At 42.5% G+C, this 21,927-nt stretch overlaps 1 protein-coding gene across 1 annotated transcript in view; it reads right to left on the reverse strand.

Moving 5' to 3' along the window:
* Window positions 1-5,715: 5,715 nt before the first annotated feature.
* taok2b (TAO kinase 2b) overlaps window positions 5,716-21,927 on the reverse strand; it is a gene marked incomplete at its 3' end in the record, with an annotated part of 55,827 nt that continues 39,615 nt past the window's right edge. Inside the window, exons 18-20 of the mRNA XM_084163406.1 lie at window positions 15,994-16,206; window positions 14,198-14,380; window positions 5,716-6,603 (exon numbers count right to left, since the gene is read on the reverse strand). Of these exons, the coding sequence (XP_084019532.1) occupies window positions 5,716-6,603; window positions 14,198-14,380; window positions 15,994-16,206 (1,284 nt within the window). The remainder of the gene's footprint in view (window positions 6,604-14,197; window positions 14,381-15,993; window positions 16,207-21,927) is intronic.

The raw sequence follows: 21,927 nt of genomic DNA on the forward strand, positions 1-21,927 counted from the left end.
GGACACCCCCTTTCATTTCCGTCTCGTTCATAGAGCGTTTCCTTTCTGCCCCGCCTACTTGGGATTTCGGCCGACAGAAATTACACTACAGTATTTTTCAGACCATCACAAATGGATCTCCGCCGTTGCTATATAGAGCTCCGCCACAGCGCACGCGTACTAGGAAAACGGTGAGAAAAACATTCCATACAAGCGCCTCTTAAAGGGCGGGACGCACGGACACAATTCTGGGGATGGCAGTGTCAGATATACAGCTCCAGGACAATAACAACATAGGCTATACTAGACACGACAATTCCCGGATATGAGAACGTTTTGATAGCCTATCTGGTTCTTGGTTTGTATAGGCTACATAAACATGCAGGATGCTATTATCACAAAAATAACCCTTCAATCAATTTGGGAATATACTCAAGCCAAAGCAAATTAATGCACATTGTAATATATATATATAAAAAATTAAAAGACAGGAACACCAATGTTTATATCATTTAATTGTAATGTTTTATTACTTTGCTTTTACCCTCTTGTTCAACACATTTTAAAGACCCCTATTCTTTTTCTTCAAGCTTGGAATTGCCTGATTGGAATATTCAACTATGTTTACTGAAAATGTCCTGTTTTCAAACCATACAGTACAAGTCCACACAGAGCAGTCCATACCATCATCTAACCAGCTATTTCTGTGGCAAATGAATTGGGATCTCCTCTTCCTGATGTCCATCATGATTTCCAAGACCTTAAGAAATTTAGATAGCACCCTCTACTGCGCACCCCCCCCAATACCTATGAATTAGCATGTTACGTTACCATTGTAAAACCTACCATCCATCCACATATCAAAACCCACCAGTCTAATTTATATAAGGAGTTTCCTGCATGCACTGAGATTTCAACCAAGCATGAAGTATTAGGCTACAGGGGACTTGTCAAAGCTGGTGTTTTTGAGATTGTACAAACAGGGTGATCTTTTTTATTCAAAGGTACAGCATTTCATAATCCCTAGATATAAACAGAGTCTTACCTAACTGAATGAGGCAAACCCCTTTAAGAAAGGGGAAGTTAAGTATTTTAGTAATATGGCCCTGGTGAGTGTAGGCCTAACTACACAAATGGTTAACAACCTTAAAACCTTAAAGCCTTAAAACTTACTTCAACTTGCAGCACAAGCTCACTGACAAGTGGCTCGCACCTTGCAATGATGGTGTGCACTTCGAGATTATCATCTAAGATTGTGCACCATTCTTTATCTTTGAACTCCATTTTGTTGTTCTTCATGCTAGATTATGTGTGGGCTCAGTAGAATAAATCATCATCATCGTGAAATCTCTAGAAAATTCACCTAACGTTTTCATTAAAAAATCCAACAAATGAACATAAACAATCCAGAAGAGGTTAATAATGTTCATGTCAACCAATGTTGCTTCTTTTGGATATGTCACATTCCTTTTCATTGGGGTCAGACCTTTTACAAAGGTCACACAAGTGTTTTTAAAATGCAATAATGTCTGTCTACAAAAGTGGCAATATAACTAGACTGTATACCACTCAACCAACACATGTACACACATGAAAAATCAACAATTATTAATAAGCTATTATTAATAATCATTAATACCTGTTACACACACCATACCTGACAATTCAACAACAACAAAAATATCATCATGTATATATATTTTTTACACATTTCCAACCTTTCCCATAGTCAAAAGTGGCATTTTTCTTGCAAGATAAAAACACATTTTTGTACATGATTACAACAACTATATATGGATTAGTAATGGTAATATTGACCTATAGAAAATGCTTTCTTAGTCTAAATCCTGGGTTCAATACTCACTTGAATATATCAAAATTACTATGATCGTCGTCATTATTACTCTATAAAACCGATGACATTTTTGTCTTTATATTCCCTTAAATATTTACAATAAAGGTAAAAAAAAAAAGTGGGACAGCTAGTGATCTTAAAGGTCCAATGCAGCTGTTTTTATCTCAATATCAAATCATTTCTGTGTAACAATGAAGTACCTTACTGTGATTGTTTTCAAATAAAATGGTCAAAAAGAAACAAGAATAGCCATTTCTCAAGCAAGAATTTTGCTAGGACTGTCTGGGAGTGGTCTGAGCGGGGAGGGGAAAACTGAAAACTAGCAGTTTTTGGCAGAGAGGTTTGAAACGCTCTTTCTTATTGGTCTATTAACTCATTTGCAGTCTGGTGACCAAAACAAAACAAACAGAAATCTCAGGCAGTCTTTTCAAACATGTCTTACACTAAAAGGCCATTATCATAATTTTCACAATATTATTCCAACTTCAGTGTGGAAATATATCTACAATGCAAAAAGTGAAAGTTAAGCAAGCCTAAATATCTTACATTGAGTGATAATTTACTTAAAATTAATGTATTTTTCTTGTTTTTTCTTACGAAGCAAAATTTTCTAACATCATTGGCAGATAATTGTGCTCATTTTACCCTAAAAAAAGTCTTAATACAAGTAATTTAACTTATTTCAAGATATTTTTCAAGAAGGTAAAATTATCACTCAATATAAGATATTTAAGCTTGCTTAGATTTCACTTTTTGCAGTGTAAAGCACAGGAAAATCACGTTTCTGACTGCACTGGTCTTTAAATACCAGTTAAACTTGGACAACTAATACTGTACATCTCAAATGTGATTTTGGTCATGTTTACAAATGTTTTGTACATTTATATAATGCGTTGGAGCGACTCTCATGGACACCTATGTCATTTTAAAAGATAATAAATACACTACATCACCAAAATTATATGGACACCTGCTTGTTGAACATCTCATTCTAAAAACAAGGGCATTAATATGGAGTTGGTCCCCCCTTTGCTGCTACAACAACCTCCACTCTTCTGGGAAGGATTTCCACTAGATTTCCACTGTTGGAACATTGCTGCGGGGACTTGCTTGCATTCAGCCACAAGAGCATTAGTGAGGTCGGGCACTGATGTTGGGCGATTAGGCCTGGCTCGCAGTTGGCGTTCCAATTCATCCCAAAGGTGTTCGATGGGGTTGAGGTCAGGACTCTGTAGGCCAGTCAAGTTCTTCCACACCGATCTCGACAAAACATTTCTGTATGGACCTCGCTTTGTGCACGGGGGCATTGTCATGCTGGAACAGGAAAGGGCCTTCCACAAACTGTTGCCACAAAGTTGGAAGCACAGAATCGTCTAGAATGTTATTGTATGCTGTAGCGTTAAGATTTCCCTTCACTGGAACTAAGGGGCCTAGCCCGAACCATGAAAAACAGCCCCAGACCATTATTCCTCCTCCACCAAACTGTACAGTTGGCACTATGCATTTGGACAGGTAGCGTTCTCCTGATATCCGCCAAACCCAGATTCGGCCGTCGGACTGCCAGATGGTGAAGCATGATTCAACACTCCATAGAACGCGTTTCCACTGCTCCAGAGTCCAATGTTGGCGCGCTTTACACCACTCCAGCCGATGCTTGGTATTGCGCATGGTGATCTTAGGCTTGTGTGAGGCTGTTCGGCCATGGAAACCCATTTCATGAAGCTCCTGACGAACAGTTATTGTACTGACGTTGCTTCCAGAGGCAGTTTGGAACTCGGTAGGGAGTGTTGCAACCGAGGACAGACGATTTTTACACGCTACGCGCTTCAGCGGTCTAGTTCTGTGAGCTTGTGTGGCCTACCTCTTCACGGCTGAGCCGTTGTTGCTCCTAGATGTTTCCACTTCACAATAACAGCTGACTGGGGGAGCTCAAGCAGGGCAGAAATGTGACGAACTGACTTGTTGGAAAGGTGTCATCCTATGACGGTGCCACGTTGAAAGTCACTGAGCTCTTCAGTAAGGCCATTCTACTGCTAATGTTTCTCTACGGAGATTGCATGGCTGTGTGCTCGATTTTATACACCTGTCATTAACGGGTGTGGCTGAAATAGCCGAATCCACTCATTTGAAGGGGTGTCCACATACTTCTGTATATATAGTGTATGTCATGGATGACGGAAACGTTTTTTGGGACATTTTATTGTCCACACAAATGTCTTTCTTTCATTATTTTGCATGAAACCGAGTCTGTTTGTTGCCTTTTTAAACATTCTGTGTATTCATATTAATTTACATCAGCCATAATTCTCTCGTAGTCATCAAACCATCCCTTTAAGACTTTTTAAAGGCATTGGTGACTTCCCCAGCCACTTGTTTTTTTTTAACACATCTACAAAATAAACAAAAAACAATGTCAACAAATAACTGTTATAAACCAATAAAATGTGTTTCGAACAATAGCTACCTTTGAATGCAGACTAAAACCAGCATTTTTCCCTTTCTGAAGCCATATAACACATGTGCTTGCTAGATTATCACACTACATACAGTTGAAGTCGGAAGTTTACATACACTTAGTTTGGAGTCATTAAAACTAGTTTTTCAACCTCTCCACAAATTTCTTGTTAACAAACTAGTGTTTTGGCAAGTCGGTTAGGACATCTACTTTGTGCATGACACAAGTAATTTTTCCAACAATTGTTTACAGACAGATTATTTCACTTATAATTCACTGTATCACAATTCCAGTGGGTCAGAAGTTTACATACACTAAGTTGACTGTGCCTTTAAACAGCTTGGAAAATTCCAGAAAATTATGTCATGGCTTTAGAAGCTTCTGATAGGCAACCGTGAAGCACGGGGGTGGCAGCATCATGCTGTGGGGGTGCTTTGCTGCAGGAGGAACTGGTGCACTTCACAAAATAGATGGCATCATGAGGAAGGAAAATTATGTGGATATATTGAAGCAACATCTCAAGACTTCAGTCAGGAAGTTAAAGCTTGGTCACAAATGGGTCTTCCAAATGGACAATGACCCCAAGCATACTTCCAAAGTTGTGGCAAAATGGCTTAAGGACAACAAAGTCAAGGTATTGGAGTGGCCATCACAAAGCCCTGACCTCAATCCTATAGAAAAGTTGTGGGCAGAACTGAAAAAGCGTGTGCGAACAAGGAGGCCTACAAACCTGACACCAGCTCTGTCAGGAGGAATGGGTCAAAATTCACCCAACTTATTGTGGGAAGCTTGTGGAAGGCTACCCGAAAAGTTTGACCCAAGTTAAACAATTTAAAGGCAATGATACCAAATACTAATTGAGTGTATGTAAACTTCTGACCCACTGGGAATGTGATGAAAGAAATAAAAGCTTAAATAAATCATTCTCTCTACTATTATTCTGACATTTCACATTCTTAAAATAAAGTGGTGATCCTAACTGACATAAAACAGGGAATTTTTACTAGGATTAAATGTCAGGAATTGTGAAAAACTGAGTTTAAATGTATTTGGCTAAGGTGTATGTAAACTTCCGACTTCAACTGTACATACATTCACATTCAGGTCTGTTGTTTTTATCTCTTCCCTTTCCATGCACTTTCCCACCTATTCTCTTGCTTCCTCCATTCCAATATAGAACATCATAGAAGAAGACATGGCTACCTCCACCTTTCTCTGCCCCTACCCCCCCCCCCCCCCCCCCCCCTTCCCCTGCCTCACCTCAGAAAAAAGTGAACAGACACCACCCACTCTCCATCCCTTTCCCTCACCCACTTCAATGGTAAGACAGGTAGCTACATTCCCAGTCAAAGTGAAAACCACCCGTCTACCCCCCCCCCCCGCCCGCTCTCTCTCAGGTGAACACCCTCCACCGCCTCCCCCCTCTTTAGGAGTAGGAGAGGTGGGAGCCGTTGGAGATGTGCGAGGTGACCGAGGTGCTGCGGCTCAGCACCCCATCGCCTCCACCCGCCCCGCCGGGTCCCCCTCCGGATGCCGTCCTCCTCAGCGGCTGGGGGCTGTTCCTCAGGGCCATGAGGCTGGGACCGCCCCTGACGACCAGCCCCCCGCCATACACCCCTCCCTGCGAGGAGGGCCCCGAGATAGAGGGGGGCGTGGGGGGCGGCGGCGGCAGCAGGGCCAGGGACTGAGAGGAGGAGCGAGAGGGCAGGTTGTGGGAGAAGGGGTGGGGGTGCTGCGGGTGGGCCAGGTCGCCGCCGCCTCGGACCCCGGCCCACTCCCTGTCCCTCTCCTTCTCCCGCTCCCTCTCTCTATCCCTTTCCCGCTCCCGGTAGAGCTGGGGCGTGCTTTGGTGGTGGTAGTGCTGCGGCAGGTGATGACGGTGGTGGTGTTGTTGGGAGGAGGAAGAGGAAGAAGAGGCTGACGAACGAGATGAAGGATGCACCTCCCTCCCATCCCTCCCCAGACCCAACCCCAGAGCCATGCCGTGAGAAGAAGAAGACTCCCCTCTGCTCCCCCCTCCACCACCCCCACCCCCTCCACCGCTACTACTGTTGTGGCTGCGGCGCGAGTGCGGCTGGGGCTGGGCGTGCATGCCATGGCTCCAGTGGCCCCCACCGGAGCGGAACCCTGGTGGGGCGTTGGTGTAGCCCTGCTTGGGGTAGGCCTCGCTGGGGATGCCCGTGAGGGCCATGTTGCTGAAACCCAGACGGAGGCTCTCAGAGTCAAAGGACTCGATCTCACAGGCCTGCCGCTCCAGGAGGGTGCGGATGCGCTCAGAGCGCTCATTCTGAAGAGACAGCATCTCCTCCTCAATCTGTGGGTAATAGGGGGAACAAGGTCACAGAACTGTTGAACGTGAGAAAACACTGATAAACACACAAATACAGACACACATTTGTTTTACTATCCTTGTGGGGACCAAAAAAGTGATTGTCATTCAAAATCCTATTTTCCCTAACCCCTAAACCTAACCCTAACCTTAATCTGAAACCCCTAAACCTAACTCCTAATCCTAATTGTAACCCTAACCCTAGCCCCTAAGCCTAAAATAGTACACTGCTCAAAAAAATAAAGGGAACACTTAAACAACACAATGTAACTCCAAGTCATTCACACTTCTGTGAAATCAAACTGTCCACTTAGGAAGCAACACTGATTGACAATACATTTCACATGCTGTTGTGCAAATAGAATAGACAACAGGTGGAAATTATAGGCAATTAGCAAGACACCCCCAATAAAGGACTGGTTTTGCAGGTGGTGACCACAGACCACTTCTCAGTTCCTATGCTTCCTGGCTGATGTTTTGGTCACTTTTGAATGCTGGCGGTGCTTTCACTCTAGTGGTAGCATGAGACGGAGTCTACAACCCACACAAGTGGCTCAGGTAGTGCAGCTCATCCAGGATGGCACATCAATGCGAGCTGTGGCAAGAAGGTTTGCTGTGTCTGTCAGCGTAATGTCCAGAGCATGGAGGCGCTACCAGGAGACAGGCCAGTACATCAGGAGACGTGGAGGAGGCCGTAGGAGGGCAACAACCCAGCAAAAGGACTGCTACCTCCGCCTTTGTGCAAGGAGGAGCAGGAGGAGCACTGCCAGAGCCCTGCAAAATGACCTCCAGCAGGCCACAAATGTGCATGTGTCTGCTCAAACGGTCAGAAACAGACTCCATGAGGGTGGTATGAGGGCCCGACATCCACAGGTGGGGGTTGTGCTTACAGCCCAACACCGTGCAGGACGTTTGGCATTTGCCAGAGAGCACCAAGATTGGCAAATTCGCCACTGGCGCCCTGTGCTCTTCACAGATGAAAGCACCTGTTCACACTGAGCACATGTGACAGACGTGACAGAGTCTGGAGACGCCGTGGAGAATGTTCTGCTGCCTGCAACATCCTCCAGCATGACCGGTTTGGTGGTGGGTCAGTCATGGTGTGGGGTGGCATTTCTTTGGAGGGCCGCACAGCCCTCCATGTGCTTGCCAGAGGTAGCCTGACTGCCATTAGGTCCCGAGATGAGATCCTCAGACCCCTTGTGAGACCATATGCTGGTGCGGTTGGCCCTGGGTTCCTCCTAATGCAAGACAATGCTAGACCTCATGTGGCTGGAGTGTGTCAGCAGTTCCTGCAAGAGGAAGGCATTGATGCTATGGACCGCCCGTTCCCCAGACCTGAATCCAATTGAGCACATCTGAGACATCATGTCTCGCTCCATCCACCAACGCCACGTTGCACCACAGACTGTCCAGGAGGTGACGGATGCTTCACCTCATCAGGAGCATGCCCAGGCGTTGTAGGGAGGTCATACAGGCACGTGGAGGCCACACACACTACTGAGCCTCATTTTGACTTGTTTTAAGGACATTACATCAAAGTTGGATCAGCCTGTAGTGTGGTTTTCCACTTTCATTTTGAGGGTGACTCCAAATCCAGACCTCCATGGGTTGATCAATTTGATTTCCATTGATAATTTTTGTGTGATTTTGTTGTCAGCACATTCAACTATGTAAAGAAAAAAGTATTTAATAAGATTATTTCATTCATTCAGATCTAGGATGTGTTATTTTAGTGTTCCCTTTATTTTTTTGAGCAGTGTATTTTTCTTTGTGGGGACCGGCGAAATATCCCCAGTAGTCCGAATGTTCCTTTTTTTTTTTACTATCCTTGTGAGGACTTCTGGTCCTCACAAGGATAGTAAAACCAAAAAAAACACACACGCACACACGCAAACAAACAAACACAGATGTCTTGGATGTTTGTAAAAACAAATCCAGGTTACGGTGCATTCGGAAAGTATTCAGACTCCTTGACTTTTTCCACATTTTGTTACGTTACAGCTTTATTCTAAAATTGATTAAATAAAACATTTTCCTCATCAATCTACACACAATATCCCATAATGACAAAGCGAAAACAGGTTTTTAGATTTTTTTGCAAATAAAATTAAAACAGAAATACATTATTTACATAAGTATTCAGACCCTTTGCTATGAGACTCGAAATTGAGCTCAGGTGCATCCTGTTTCCATTGATCATCCTTGAGATGTTGCTACAACTTGATTGGAGTCCACCTGTGGTAAATTCAATTGATTGGACATGATTTGGAAAGGCACACACCTGTCTATATAAGATCCCACAGTTGACAGTGCATGTCAGAGCAAAGCCACGAGGTCATAGGAATTGTCCGTAGAGTTCCGAGACAGGATTGTGTCGAGGCACAGATCTGGGGAAGGGTACCAAAACATTTCTGCAGCATTGAAGGTCCCCAAGAAGACAGTGGCCTCCATCATTCTTAAATGGAAGAAGTTTGGAAACACCAAGACTCTTCCTAGAGCTGACCACCTGGCCAAACTGAGCAATCAAGGGGAGAAGGGCCTTGGTCAGGGAGGTGACCAAGAACCCAATGGTCACTCTGACAGAACTCCAGAGTACCCCTGTGGAGATGGGAAAACCTTCCAGAAGGACAACCATCTCTGCAGCACTCCACCAATCAGGCCTTTATGGTAGAGTGGCCAGACGGAAGCCACTCCTCAGTAAAAGGCACATGAGAGCCTGCTTGGAGTTTGCCAAATCACTACCTAAGGTACTTCAACAGCGTACTGAGTAAAGGGTCTGAATACTTACATAAATTTGATATCAGTTTTGAATTTTGAATACATTTGCAAAATTCTAAAAACCTGTTTTTGCTTTGTCATTATGGGGTATTGTGTGTAGATGGGGCGGCAGGTAGCTTAGGGTTTAAGAGCGTTGTGCCAGTAACCGAAAGGTCGCTGGTTCTAATCCCCGAGCCGACTAGGTGAAAAATCTGTTGATGTGCCCTTGAGCAAGGCACTTAACCCTAATTGCTCCTGTAAGTCGCTCTGGATAAGAGCGTCTGCTAAATGACTATTAGGATATAGAATTTTAATTTAATATTTTTGAATGTTTAATGCACAAATTGAATAATTGAATTCATACATTTAACTTGTATTTCATCATTTGAAACATTTAAAATGAACATTTAATTTAATTGAATATTCAAATTCAATATTTATATTCAATATGGTACACTACATGATCAAAAGTATGTGGACACCTGCACGAACATCTCATTCCAATATCATGGGTATTAATATGGAGTTGGTCCCACGTTGGCTGCTATAACAGCCTCCACTCTTCTCGGAAGGCTTTCCACTAGATGTTGGAACATTGCTGCGGGGGCTTGCTTACATTCAGCCACAAGAACATTAGTGAGGTCGGGGACTGATGTTGGGCAATTAGGCCTGGCTCGCAGTCGGCGTTCCAATTCATCCCAAAGGTGTTTGATGGGGTTGAGGTCAGGACTCTGTAGGCCAGGCAAGTTCTTCCACACCGATCTTGACAAACCATTTCTGTATGTATTTCTGTATGGACCTCGCTTTGTGCACGGGGGCATTGTCATGCTGGAACAGGAAAGGTCCTTCCCCAAACTGTTGCCACAAAGTTGGAAGCACAGAATCGTCTAGAATGTTATTGTATGCTGTAGCGTTAAGATTTCCCTTCACTGGAACTAAGGGGCCTAGCCCGAACCATGAAAAACAGCCCCAGACCATTATTCCTCCTCCACCAAACTGTACAGTTGGCACTATGCATTGGGACAGGTAGCGTTCTCCTGGTATCTGCCAAACCCTGATTTGGCCGTTGGACTGGTGAAGTGTGATTTATCACTCCATAGAACCCGTTTCCACTGCTCCAGAGTCCAATGGCGGCAAGCTTTACACCACTCCAGCCGACACTTGGCAATGAGCATGATGATCTTAGGCTTGTGTGAGGCTGTTTGGCCATGGAAACCCATTTCATGAAGCTCCTGACGAACAGTTATTGTGCTGACGTTGCTTCCCGAGGCAGTTTGGAACTCGGTAATGAGCACACAGCCAAGACAACGCAGGAGTGGCTTCGGGACAAGTCTCTGAATGACCTTCAGTGGCCCATCCAACCTGACAGAGCTTGAGTGGCTCTGCAGAGAATGGGAGAAACTCCCCAAAGCTTGTAGCGTCATACCCAAGAAGACTCTAGCCTGTAATCGCTACCAAAGGTGCTTCAACAAAGTACTGAGTAAAGGGTCAGTATACTTATGTAAAGGTGATATGTCCATAAATATATTTTGTTGATGTTGCATAAATGTCTAAAAACCTGTTTTTGCTTTGTCATTATGGGGTATTGTGTGTACATTGATGAGTTTAATTTTTTAATTTTTTTAGATCCATTTTAGAATAAGACTAACATAACAAAATGTGGAAAAAAGTCAAGGGGTCTGAATACTTTCCGAATGCACTGCAATAGGCCATCATGGATTTTGGCCCAATAGGCCTGGCATATTACCTCTTTCAAGGAGCTTTCCGTTTTGATTGATAGGGTTATTTAACCTAAAATCCTTTAGTCCTACCTACAACAACAACAACAAAAAAACGCATCCCTGCCCAGTCTGGCAAGAGTGGCCCGAAGTGTGTTTAGCATCCCTAGTGGCTCTGCAAGCGCTGAGAGGGTATTCTCGCATGAGCCTGAAGCCCAGACTCTGGCCAAACTCATGTTTCATAAATGAATTCAAAGGCACTGTAGATGGAGCCTAATAGGGCATTTTACGTTTAATTTGTATTTAATTCTAAGTCACAGCCTATATGTGCAATTTATAGACTATAATGATTTAATACAACGAAATGTTGTACCTCTTAAATGTAAAGTCCCCATATTTGGGGACCCTATTAGATTTGTTTTATTAAATTCAGTCTGGTATGAGAACAGTAGCCCTTATCTGCAAAAGCAGGGTGTCTGCGGAAAGCAGTATCTTGGCTATTGATCGGTGCCTTCAAATCTTTCGTGTGACTTACTACCAAATTTGGGCATACGAATTTATTAGGGCAGGCCGAGCCAATGACCTCATTTCAAGATGGCTGCTACCTACATTCCGGTTAACGTTGTGAAGCATAAACGAAATAAACATGGAATACGTTGATACACACCGAAAGCCAGGACTCCACAGATCATGAGGATATCTTATTTGTCTGCCTGTGACCTACCGTTATTGATCACCAACCTCGAGAGTCAAAATGTTTATTTTACACATTTTCACCAAACAGCAAACATCTTACAAGGTAAGCTTCGATTTGGTCTGTGTTTGAGCTATAGCTACATGGGGGGTATCAAATTAATCCTTAGGTTGGTAGGAACAAATCTAGCCTATTGCCAATGTTATCAGATGATGTATGACTTAATGGCAACATCGAATGTCCACCTAGTGACTATCTTTGCGCATAAAACATTTGATGTTGCCTGCTTACGCGCTGTAGGCATCCATTACACAGGGGATTGGCTACTATGGCACCTTGACAGTCTTGTTGCCAATGAGATAAGCTTTCCAGGGATATGCAGTTGACCTGGGTGGGACAAAGCAAGAGGCACATCCAGTGTGCAAAAACAGTGCAATTACCACATTTAGACACTTTGGAGAGGTTGAAAGGACACTTGAATGTACCCTGGATACCCCATAACACCACCACAATGTTTGAGTGAGGTTGATATGGTAGAAATTGTGTTTTTATACTGAACAAATGGCATTTAGTGATTGAAAATATGTAATAGCACTGGAAATTATCTAATTTACAGACATATGCCACTTTGGAGAGGTTTAGGGACACTTGTTAACGTCCCGTGACCACACCTGACACCACTTACTAAAACATCTGCCATTTCTAGTTGTTAGGTCTATCAATCCCTTTTTTTATATTGTTCACATGTTGTGGAAGCCATCTGATGTGTTTCCAGCTCTAGTCATCAATAATTCATTTATAGCTTGTCAATGAAAGATTACTTTCAAAATAACAAATCTGTTATTTTGTGTGTGCTTGATCTTGTGTATTCTGAACTATGTAACTCCTATCTGATCATTTTCTCATAATCTCACAGATGTCTTCTTTCCAAATATACCAAGTTATTTATGTCAGAATCATGTGATTACACATGAATAGCAGTTACTTTTGGGTATGTCTATTTAGGCGGGAATCTACATTTTGCCATTACATAATATGCAGAGCGCTTAATGTCCCTGCCAGCCTAGTGTGTCGCACATGCAAAAAGCTTCACAATTTATGTATTTGCAGGCTATAGCCTTGAAATAATATAGACAAAATAATTCATTTTCACTCCTTCTTAGGCTACCTGTCTGGCTGCTGACCTATTTAGAGTGTTTATATGCTGTTTAATGTGACATGTGGCCTATTTGAAATGATGAGCGCTTCTTACAGTCACCTTTTCCTGTTTTCATTCAAATCATATGGTTTGGTTTCAATACTTCAAAACAAAATGGTACAGTAGGTCCAGATAGTCACAGAAATAGATGTGTGTTGGTTAAATTGTGATTTTAATGAATGGAGCGAATTTGGATGGCCGTTTTTTTTTCCTTTGAGCAAGGAGCAGTTTTTTGCGGAGCGGTTGGAAAGGACTTGGAGCAGGACGTGGAGTGCCGGAGCAGTGTGCAAGCTCCATGAGCGATGAGCTGGATTTCCGACCGCTCATCAACTCGCTCACATACTCTGATTGAAACTTAATATTGAACTTGAATATTCAATTAAATTGAAATTGAATTTTAAAACTGAATGCAATATTCATTCAATTCAGTTTCAAATAATGAAAATACAAGTTCAATTTGTGCAGTACAAATTCAAAAATATTAAATAAAAATGCTATATCCTCATGCAAATAAAAATGATGGAATTCAAATACAATTTCTGTTGCCACTGAAATCGCTACATACAGTAGTTACATATCTGGCCCATTCCAAAAGTCCAAAAATGTAATCACAAACCGGCCTAGGCACTCCTGTAGAACTGAGAGGATTGGATCTGAGAGGACTGGATAGATATAAGCATTCTGGTAATAGCCTCTGATTGGTTGCATTATTGCTTCCACCTATCCAATTCGGTCATATCTACAGGAGTGCCTAGAATGTAGTGGGGCTAGAGTTTGGTATAAATTCTTGGCATTTTTCAATGGGCCAGATATGTAATCTTGGATTTAGATTTTGGACAAACATCCAAGACATCTTTTAACATCCAAGACAAAAGTCTAGGGCTAGGTGGTCGATTTGTAATGAAACCATACTCTCTGTCAGTCCCAATTCGCTCCCTAACCCTTTGATGTGTGCAAATCTGTAAGGTGAAAGCTATATGGTGGAAGCTCCTCCACTTCACTAGTTATATCTATCCAGACCCCACATACATGCTAGGGTTAGGGCTAAGGGGAGGGATAGGGAGAGATTTGGGACCAGCTGTATCTCTCCACCCCTTGCTCCAGGGTGATCTAGGATCAGTTTCCCCTCCCCGAACTCTAACCATTAGCGGGGGAAAGGCAAAACTGACCCCAGATCAGAGTTTAGGGGCAACTTCACCCTACACCTACCCTCTGCTCCAGCAGTGCCCGGCGGATGGACACCCTCTGCTCCAGGTCCTTGGCCTCCCGCTCATGCTGCGAGTCGGTGTGGATCTTGATCTTACTCTGGTAGGCGTTGAGCAGCTCCAACTCTTGCTGCAGCTGGATCCGCAGCACCTGATACTCCGCCTCCTGCGTCTCATCCAATCGGAGCTGGAGACAGAGTGGCAAATAAGGTGGGGCGTCAGCATAAAAATAGGTGGAGGAAGTGGAAAAGGGAGTTCCTCCCGTACTTAGGCATAGGGTGACAGAGGGACAGATCAGGGGGTGTGGCGTATAGGAAGGGGATGTGTATCTTAGTGTGAGGGAGGTGTGTTAGTTACTTAATGGAAATGTTTTGGGTAAATATTATTGATGAGGTAGTGGTTTGCTCCGATTGAATGTGGTTGAGTGTGTGATGGTTGAGCGCCCCCCACTTCTTTCCATGAGTGTGTGATGGGGAAATAACAGTGTGGTATTGTGTGACATGAATAGGGTGTCGTAGTTTGTTTGATACATGCTGTGGTATTGATGATAGTGATACAGTAGAGATAGTATAGAAACAGTAGAGACTGTATAGAGCTGGGTATAGCTTGTAACAATGTGAATAGGCATTTGGCTAGTAGCCTACAAGTGGAGGAGTGTGGTGAGGATAGGGACAGGGGTGTGTGTGGCCTATGTGAGGTGTTACATGAGTACATGACATATGGCAGATCTGTGCCTGTGGATGTGAGGCGGTGCTATTCGGAGACACAAGAGATGTTATGTAACTTTCTGTGTGCCAGCAGATGTGGTGTCGTGTAGGGACAGAAAAAGGGGGTTTGGCTTACTTGAGTGTCTTGGACGTGTGTTGGTGCTACGTGAGGACCTAACAGATGCACGTAACTGGGGTCTGTTCAGGAGGGTGCAAAGCTGTGGAACGTTAAATAGAAATGTCATGAATAGAGCTGACAGGATTCCTTTTTCTTCATGTCAGAGAGGAGTATTTGTTCTCCATCATATATTTATATCTGAATATTCCACAACGTTGTGCCCTGCTGATTGCGGACCTGCTGTTCTAGTAGGTATGGGGTGTAACCAAAGATAGTGGATAAATGTCTTACTCAGGCAGTTTACCATTGGAAAACATTGTCAAGGTTCCGGTCTGTGTAAGTAGGCATTCCCTCTCTTGCGTGAGCATGCTTTCCCGCGTGAGCTCGCGGTTCCTCCATAATCTCTGGCATGCTCACGCGAGAGAGGAAATGCCCACTTAAATAGACATATTTTTCAATGGGAAACTGTCCAATAACAGCTGGCTCTGGTATACTTATTAATTTTGCCAGTGAGATGTCTCGCTTTCTCTACCATCTCAGGTGCAACGTTGCAGATATAAATAGAATGAATAGAGCTGACACAATTCCCCTATTCTATCTGACCAAAATGTCTGTTCTATATGATACATTTCTATCTGAACGTTCTGTAACGCTACATCCTCTGAACAGGCCCATGTTGTGCCATGCAAGGACAGTCAGACCCAGGGCAGGGGGAATGGCATATTTTTTTAGAAGCGGTACTATTAGTCAACTACGGAGAGAAAGGGTGTAGCTTGCTAGCCAAGTGCCGAGAGGGTATCATAACACTTAAGTGAGGACAAAGAAAGCGGTGTGATGATGTCAAGTCCGGGGACAGTCAGGAGTGCAGGCAGCTGGCTCGCATGCCCTCACATGCCCAGGCAGGGGTGGGTAAGGCGCTACGGTGGGTTGGTGGTGCGGTGCAAAGAGTGAACAACATATTCTTGCATTACTCACAGCCTGTGTGGACAGCATGTCATTGATGGAGTGGTCGTACTGCTCAGCCAGGATGGCCAGCTTACGTGTCTGCTCATCCTTCAGGCGCTTGAGCACCGCCTTGTGGTCCGACTTGGGCGTGTTCTCCAGCAAGTGGTTGCGCAGGGCCTTGTACTGGCGCGTCTGGATCTTGCACGTGTCCTGGAACTGACGCTTGATCTGGAGTTCTTTGGACTGGATGAGAGAGAGTGTGGCATGATGTACTACAGTACCCATAATGTTTTGTTTGTAACATATCAGGTTATCTTAGCCTCTTTCTCAATTTGTCTTTCTGTGATTCATCACATCCTATTTCCTTGCCTCCTTCTCAAATGTATTGTAATTCCTAGCTACCTCCCCTCTGACCTACTTCTCCAATGGGTTTTGAGAAGGAGGCAAGGACAGGATGTGAGGAATCGATGAAAGATGAATTGAGATAAAAGGCTTTGTAAAGATGTTCTGAGGCTAACGTAATGGTGTCCTGGTTGTCTCCTTAGCAATACAGAAAGAGAGAACGAGACAACGGTTTTGGCTGATGTGCTTGAATGTGTTCATTTGAATATGTGAAGATCCAATATGTGTATAGGCTATATAGGGCTGTGGAGTGTGCATTTGGATTTTTACGAGGTGGAAGTGACCCCACAATCACTTGCTTTTCCATGGTAGTTAAGAAATAAGTACATCTACTGAATGGCTGCCTACTGTATACCATGTCGCAATCCTTCCCCCCTGATTTAAATCCTATGTATGCATTGGTGGAGGCAGTATTGGGAAAAACTCCTTGTAATGTCTGACTGGGAATGAATGGAACAGTATCAAACAGAACGGTATCAAACATATGCAAATGAAAGTTGTACGTTCATAAATGGTTATTATCTATAATAGGACGTGCATTCCTCAATTATTTTTCAAATGGGGTGGGGCTGGGAGGCGGGGTATGTGTACAACCATTTCGTTATTCCTATTCACCATCAATTCAATAGGTGTTCTGTTCACTTATTGTGAGAAAGACAGTCATGTATTCCTACAAGACACCATGAGACATCAGTTGGATGAAAGCGGGGTCTTCTCATGAATATTTCGCATTACACTTACCTGCAATACATTTGACATTTTAGAGTAGTGAGTGAATACATTTTCATACTAGTCCTCCATGGGAATCAAACCCACAACCATGGCGTTGCAAGCTCCATGCTCTACCAACTGAGCTACACAGGACTACAACTTCTCATATCCGCTTAAGTTGTCAGACATTTCTTAAAATGTCCTTGAGGGTTAAGTCTGAGTATAATAAGTGACAACTTCAGCTGAAAAGGGCATTAGCTTGATCTTGCATCTCCTAGTCCTCACCCCATTCTAGGTACTGTATGCTCCATATCAAATCAGGATGTCCTGATTAATAATTTGGTCAACAAATTGATCATTGCCCACTGCTTCCTATTCCGATAAATACTGTTTAATAAATTTGTTGAATTTCAATTTATTTTCAGAATTGACTGCCTACCCCTAGTTGGCTCAAGGTATTGCTGATCACCAATTGCAAACCATAACCCAACTCCTATTGACTAACATTTTCGTAACCACTCCCCCACATAAGAATAAACAAAGTCACAATAAATGTCGGAAGTTTACATACACCTTAGCCAAATACATTTAAACTCAGTTTTTCACAAGTCCTTTATTTTAAGAATGTGAAATGTCAGAATAATAGTAGAGAGTGATTTATTTCAGCTTTTCTTTATTTCATCACATTCCCAGTGGGTCAGAAGTTTACATACACTCAATTAGTATTTGGTATCATTGCCTTTAAATTGTTTAACTTGGGTCAAACATTTTGTGTAGCCTTCCACAAGCTTCCCACAATAAGTTGGGTGAATTTTGGCCCATTCCTCCTGACAGAGCTGGTGTAACTGAGTCAGGTTTGTAGGCCTCCTTGCTCGCACACGCATTTTCAGTTCTGCCCACAGATTTTCTATAGGATTGAGGTCAGGGCTTTGTGATGGTCACTCCAATACCTTGACTTTGTTGTCCTTAAGCCATTTTGCCACAACTTTGGAAGTATGCTTGGGGTCATTGTCCATTTGGAAGACCCATTTGCGACCAAGCTTTAACTTCCTGACTGATGTCTTGAGATGTTGCTTCAATATATCCACATAATTTTCCTTCCTCATGATGCCATCTATTTTGTAAAGTGCACCAGTCTCTCCTGCAGCAAAGCACCCCCACGGCATTATGCTGCTACCCTCGTGCTTCACGGTTGGGATGGTGTTCTTTGGCTTGCAATACTCCCCTTTTTCCTCCAAACATAACGATGGTCATTATGGCCAAACAGTTCTATTTTTGTTTCATCAGACCAGAGGACATTTCTCCAAAAAGTACTATCTTTGTCCCCATGTGCAGTTGCAAACTGTAGTCTGGCTTTTTTATGGTGGTTTTGGAGCAGTGACTTTTTTTTTTTTTCTTGCTGAGCGGCCTTTCAGGTTATGTCGATATAGGACTCATTTTACTGTAGATACTTTTGTACCTGTTTCCTCCAGCATCTTCACAAGGTCCTTTGCTGTTGTTCTGGGATTTATTTGCACTTTTCGCACCAAAGTACATTAATCTCTAGGAGACAGAACGCGTCTCCTTCCTGAGCAGTATGACGGCTGCGTGGTCCCATGGTGTTTATACTTGCGTACTATTGTTTGAACAGATGAATGTGGTACCTTAAAGCATTTGGAAATTGCTCCCAAGGATGAACCAGACTTGTGGTGGTCTACAATGTTTTTTCTGAGGTCTTGGATGATTTATTTTGATTTTCCCATGATGTCAAGCAAAGAGGCACTGAGTTTGAAGGTAGGCCTTGAAATACAACCACAGGTACACCTCCAATTAATATGCCATTTAGCAGACGCTTTTATCCAAAGCGACTTACAGACATGTGCGCATACATTTTTACGTATGGGTGGTCCCGGGGATCGAACCCACTACCCCGGGGTTACAAGCGCCATGCTCTACCAATTGAGCTACAGAGGACCTATCAGAAGCATCTAAAGCCATAACATCATTTTCTGGAATTTTCCAAGCTCTTTAAAAAGGCACAGTCAACTTCTGACCCACTGGAATTGTGATACAGTGAATTATAAGTGAAATAATCTGTCTGTAAACAATTGTTGGAAAAATTACTTGTGTCATGCATAAAGTAGATGTCCTAACCGACTTGCCAAAACTATAGTTTGTTAACAAGAAATTTGTGGAGTGGTTGAAAAACAAGTTTTAATGACTCCAACCTAAGTGTACGTAAACTTCCGACTTCAACTGTATATTCTCAGTTCCAAATCGATCCCTAGCTCCTACTCCGTAGCCATTGTAGGTCTGAGGATAGGATAGATTGAAGCAATGTTGTAAAAACTCCATATTGCTTACATCTATCCAATCCTCTCAGATCTAAATGGGTGCCTAAACCTAGGGTGTAAAGGCTAGGGTCGATTTGGAATTCAGATATACTGGGTGCGTCCCAATAATATCTCCTTTCTCCTGAAGTGTACACTCGTTCACTACTTCCCACAAATCTAAACGCATTGGATTGCAGGGTGGCATGGGATCAAGGGCATTTCCACCATATTTCTTATACTAGTAATTTACATCTACACTTTGGAAGAGAGGAGAGATAACTGGGACGTAGCCATGGTGTTAGAGCTGGGCAATATGGACAAAAATCCATATCGTAATAAATTGCCTGAATTGATGCGATAATGATAAATAGAACCATACGTTTATAACAATGTGCACCAGAGTAAAACAATTAAAATAAAAGATCCTTTCAACTACTAGTTTGATGGTTGTAGCAATCCATTTTCCCATTAACAATCACCCATAATAGCAAACGTATTTCATTTCAAATCACATTTCTCTAATATAGGCAACTTATCGTAATGAACGATATCAGCAAAATGCCTGCGATAAGTGATCGATATGGTCGGTGTCGATAATTTTCAGTTTATCGTCCCAGCTCTACAAGGTGTTCCGTGCCAAAACAAAATTTGACTTATTTTATTCATGTTGGAGGTGGATGCAGGGACAGGGAGAACAGAGGATGACAAAAATAAAAGTTATGTGATGACAAAATGAGTGAGGATGAATGTAAATCCGGAATACTTAACTTAGGTTCAACTATTTTTCTCCATGTTTGGTAAAAGACTGATGAACTGATTGAATGAATAAATAAAGATATGGAAATGATGGTAAATGATAACAATAAGGAAATAATGAAAACAAAGATGTAAATCATAAAAATGAACAAGACAAAATGATTAACAAAATAATAATTTATTTCTGTGTGGAGATAAAACCCCTGTAAATATGCCAAAATGCTGCGTATACTTACACACATACAATACACCACTCATGCACTCACAATAAGGATGAAATGCAAACAAAAAATGGCTGCCGAACACATTTACATTTTTGTCATCTAGCAGACGTTCTTATCCAGAGCGACTTACAGGAGCAATTAGGGTTAAGTGCCTTGCTCAACGGCACAGACAGATTTTTCACCTTGTCGGCTCAGGGATTTGAACCAGCGTTCTTTCGGTTACTGGCCCAACACACAGAATGCAGTACTAACCTTATAAATACTGCATATATTCAATATTCAAATAAACTCTGGAAATTCTAACACACAAACATAGAACAAAAGTAAACATACAAAAATAAGACAAATATACTGACACAGAAATAATTTGAAACCATAAATTACATTCACAAAATAACAAGGGGTGAAAAACTGCACACAAGATATGCCTATTTTTAAAGCCAGAATACAATGTAATATACATCACCCTTCAAAAAGGGGATTAGGGATTCGCCAACTCTCCCTCCAATGCAAGTCATCCAGAAAGCAACACCCTAGTTTTCTTTGTGTTAGAATACAGTGCAGGAGAGGGGGAGTGTGCCTCCTGCCGCGTCACACTCAATAATACCCTTCCACCTCAATGGCTCACCTGTAAAATGCAGGGGACTATTTTCTGGGTGACCTGCATTTAAAGTAGTATTCCTGCACTTCAAAGTACATTTCCCCTGACCTCCCAGGTAGATAGATATATTTTAATTAAGAATCTCTTCTTTGCAAACATTTTTACTGAAATTTGTATCCTTCTAAATTAGCCCTCCATCTACCCTGGCTCTTCTTCAATAGCCAACTGCCCATTTAAACAACCGGTTGCAACTCAATGGACGGGTGACCAAGCAATCAATTCAATGTAGTTAAGTATAATAATACTTTTTTTGTATGTGGACACCCCTTCCATTGGACTCTGGAGCAGTGGAAACGCATTCTCTGGAGTGATTAATCACGCTTCACCATCTGGCAGTCCGACGGACGAATCTGGGTTTGGCGGATGCCAGGAGAACGCTACCTGACCCAATGCATAGTGCCAACTGTAAAGTGTGATGGAGGCGGAATAATGGTCTGGGGCTGTTTTTCATGGTTCGGGCTAGGCCCCTTAGTTCCAGTGAAGGGAAATCTTAACGCTACATGTTGAATGGTTTGAAAGGTGGCATCCTATGACGGTGCCACGATGAAAGTCACTGAGCTCTAAGGCCATTCTACTACCAATGTTTGTCTATGGAGATTGCATGGCTGTGTGCTCGATTTTATAAATCTGTCAGCAATGGGTGTGGCTGAAATAGCCGAATCCACTCATTTGAAGGGGTGTCCACATACTTTGTATATTTTGTGTATATAGATAAGATAGATCTATATCAACATTCACTTGATATATATATATATATATATATATATATATATATATATATATATATATATATATATATATATATATATATATATATATATATATATATATATATATATATATATATATATATATATATATATATATCTATCATTGGATACATAACATAATTCAATAT

The sequence above is a fragment of the Coregonus lavaretus genome, assembly GCF_964263955.1.
Source record: "Coregonus lavaretus genome assembly, chromosome: 1".
NCBI lineage: Eukaryota > Metazoa > Chordata > Actinopteri > Salmoniformes > Salmonidae > Coregonus > Coregonus lavaretus.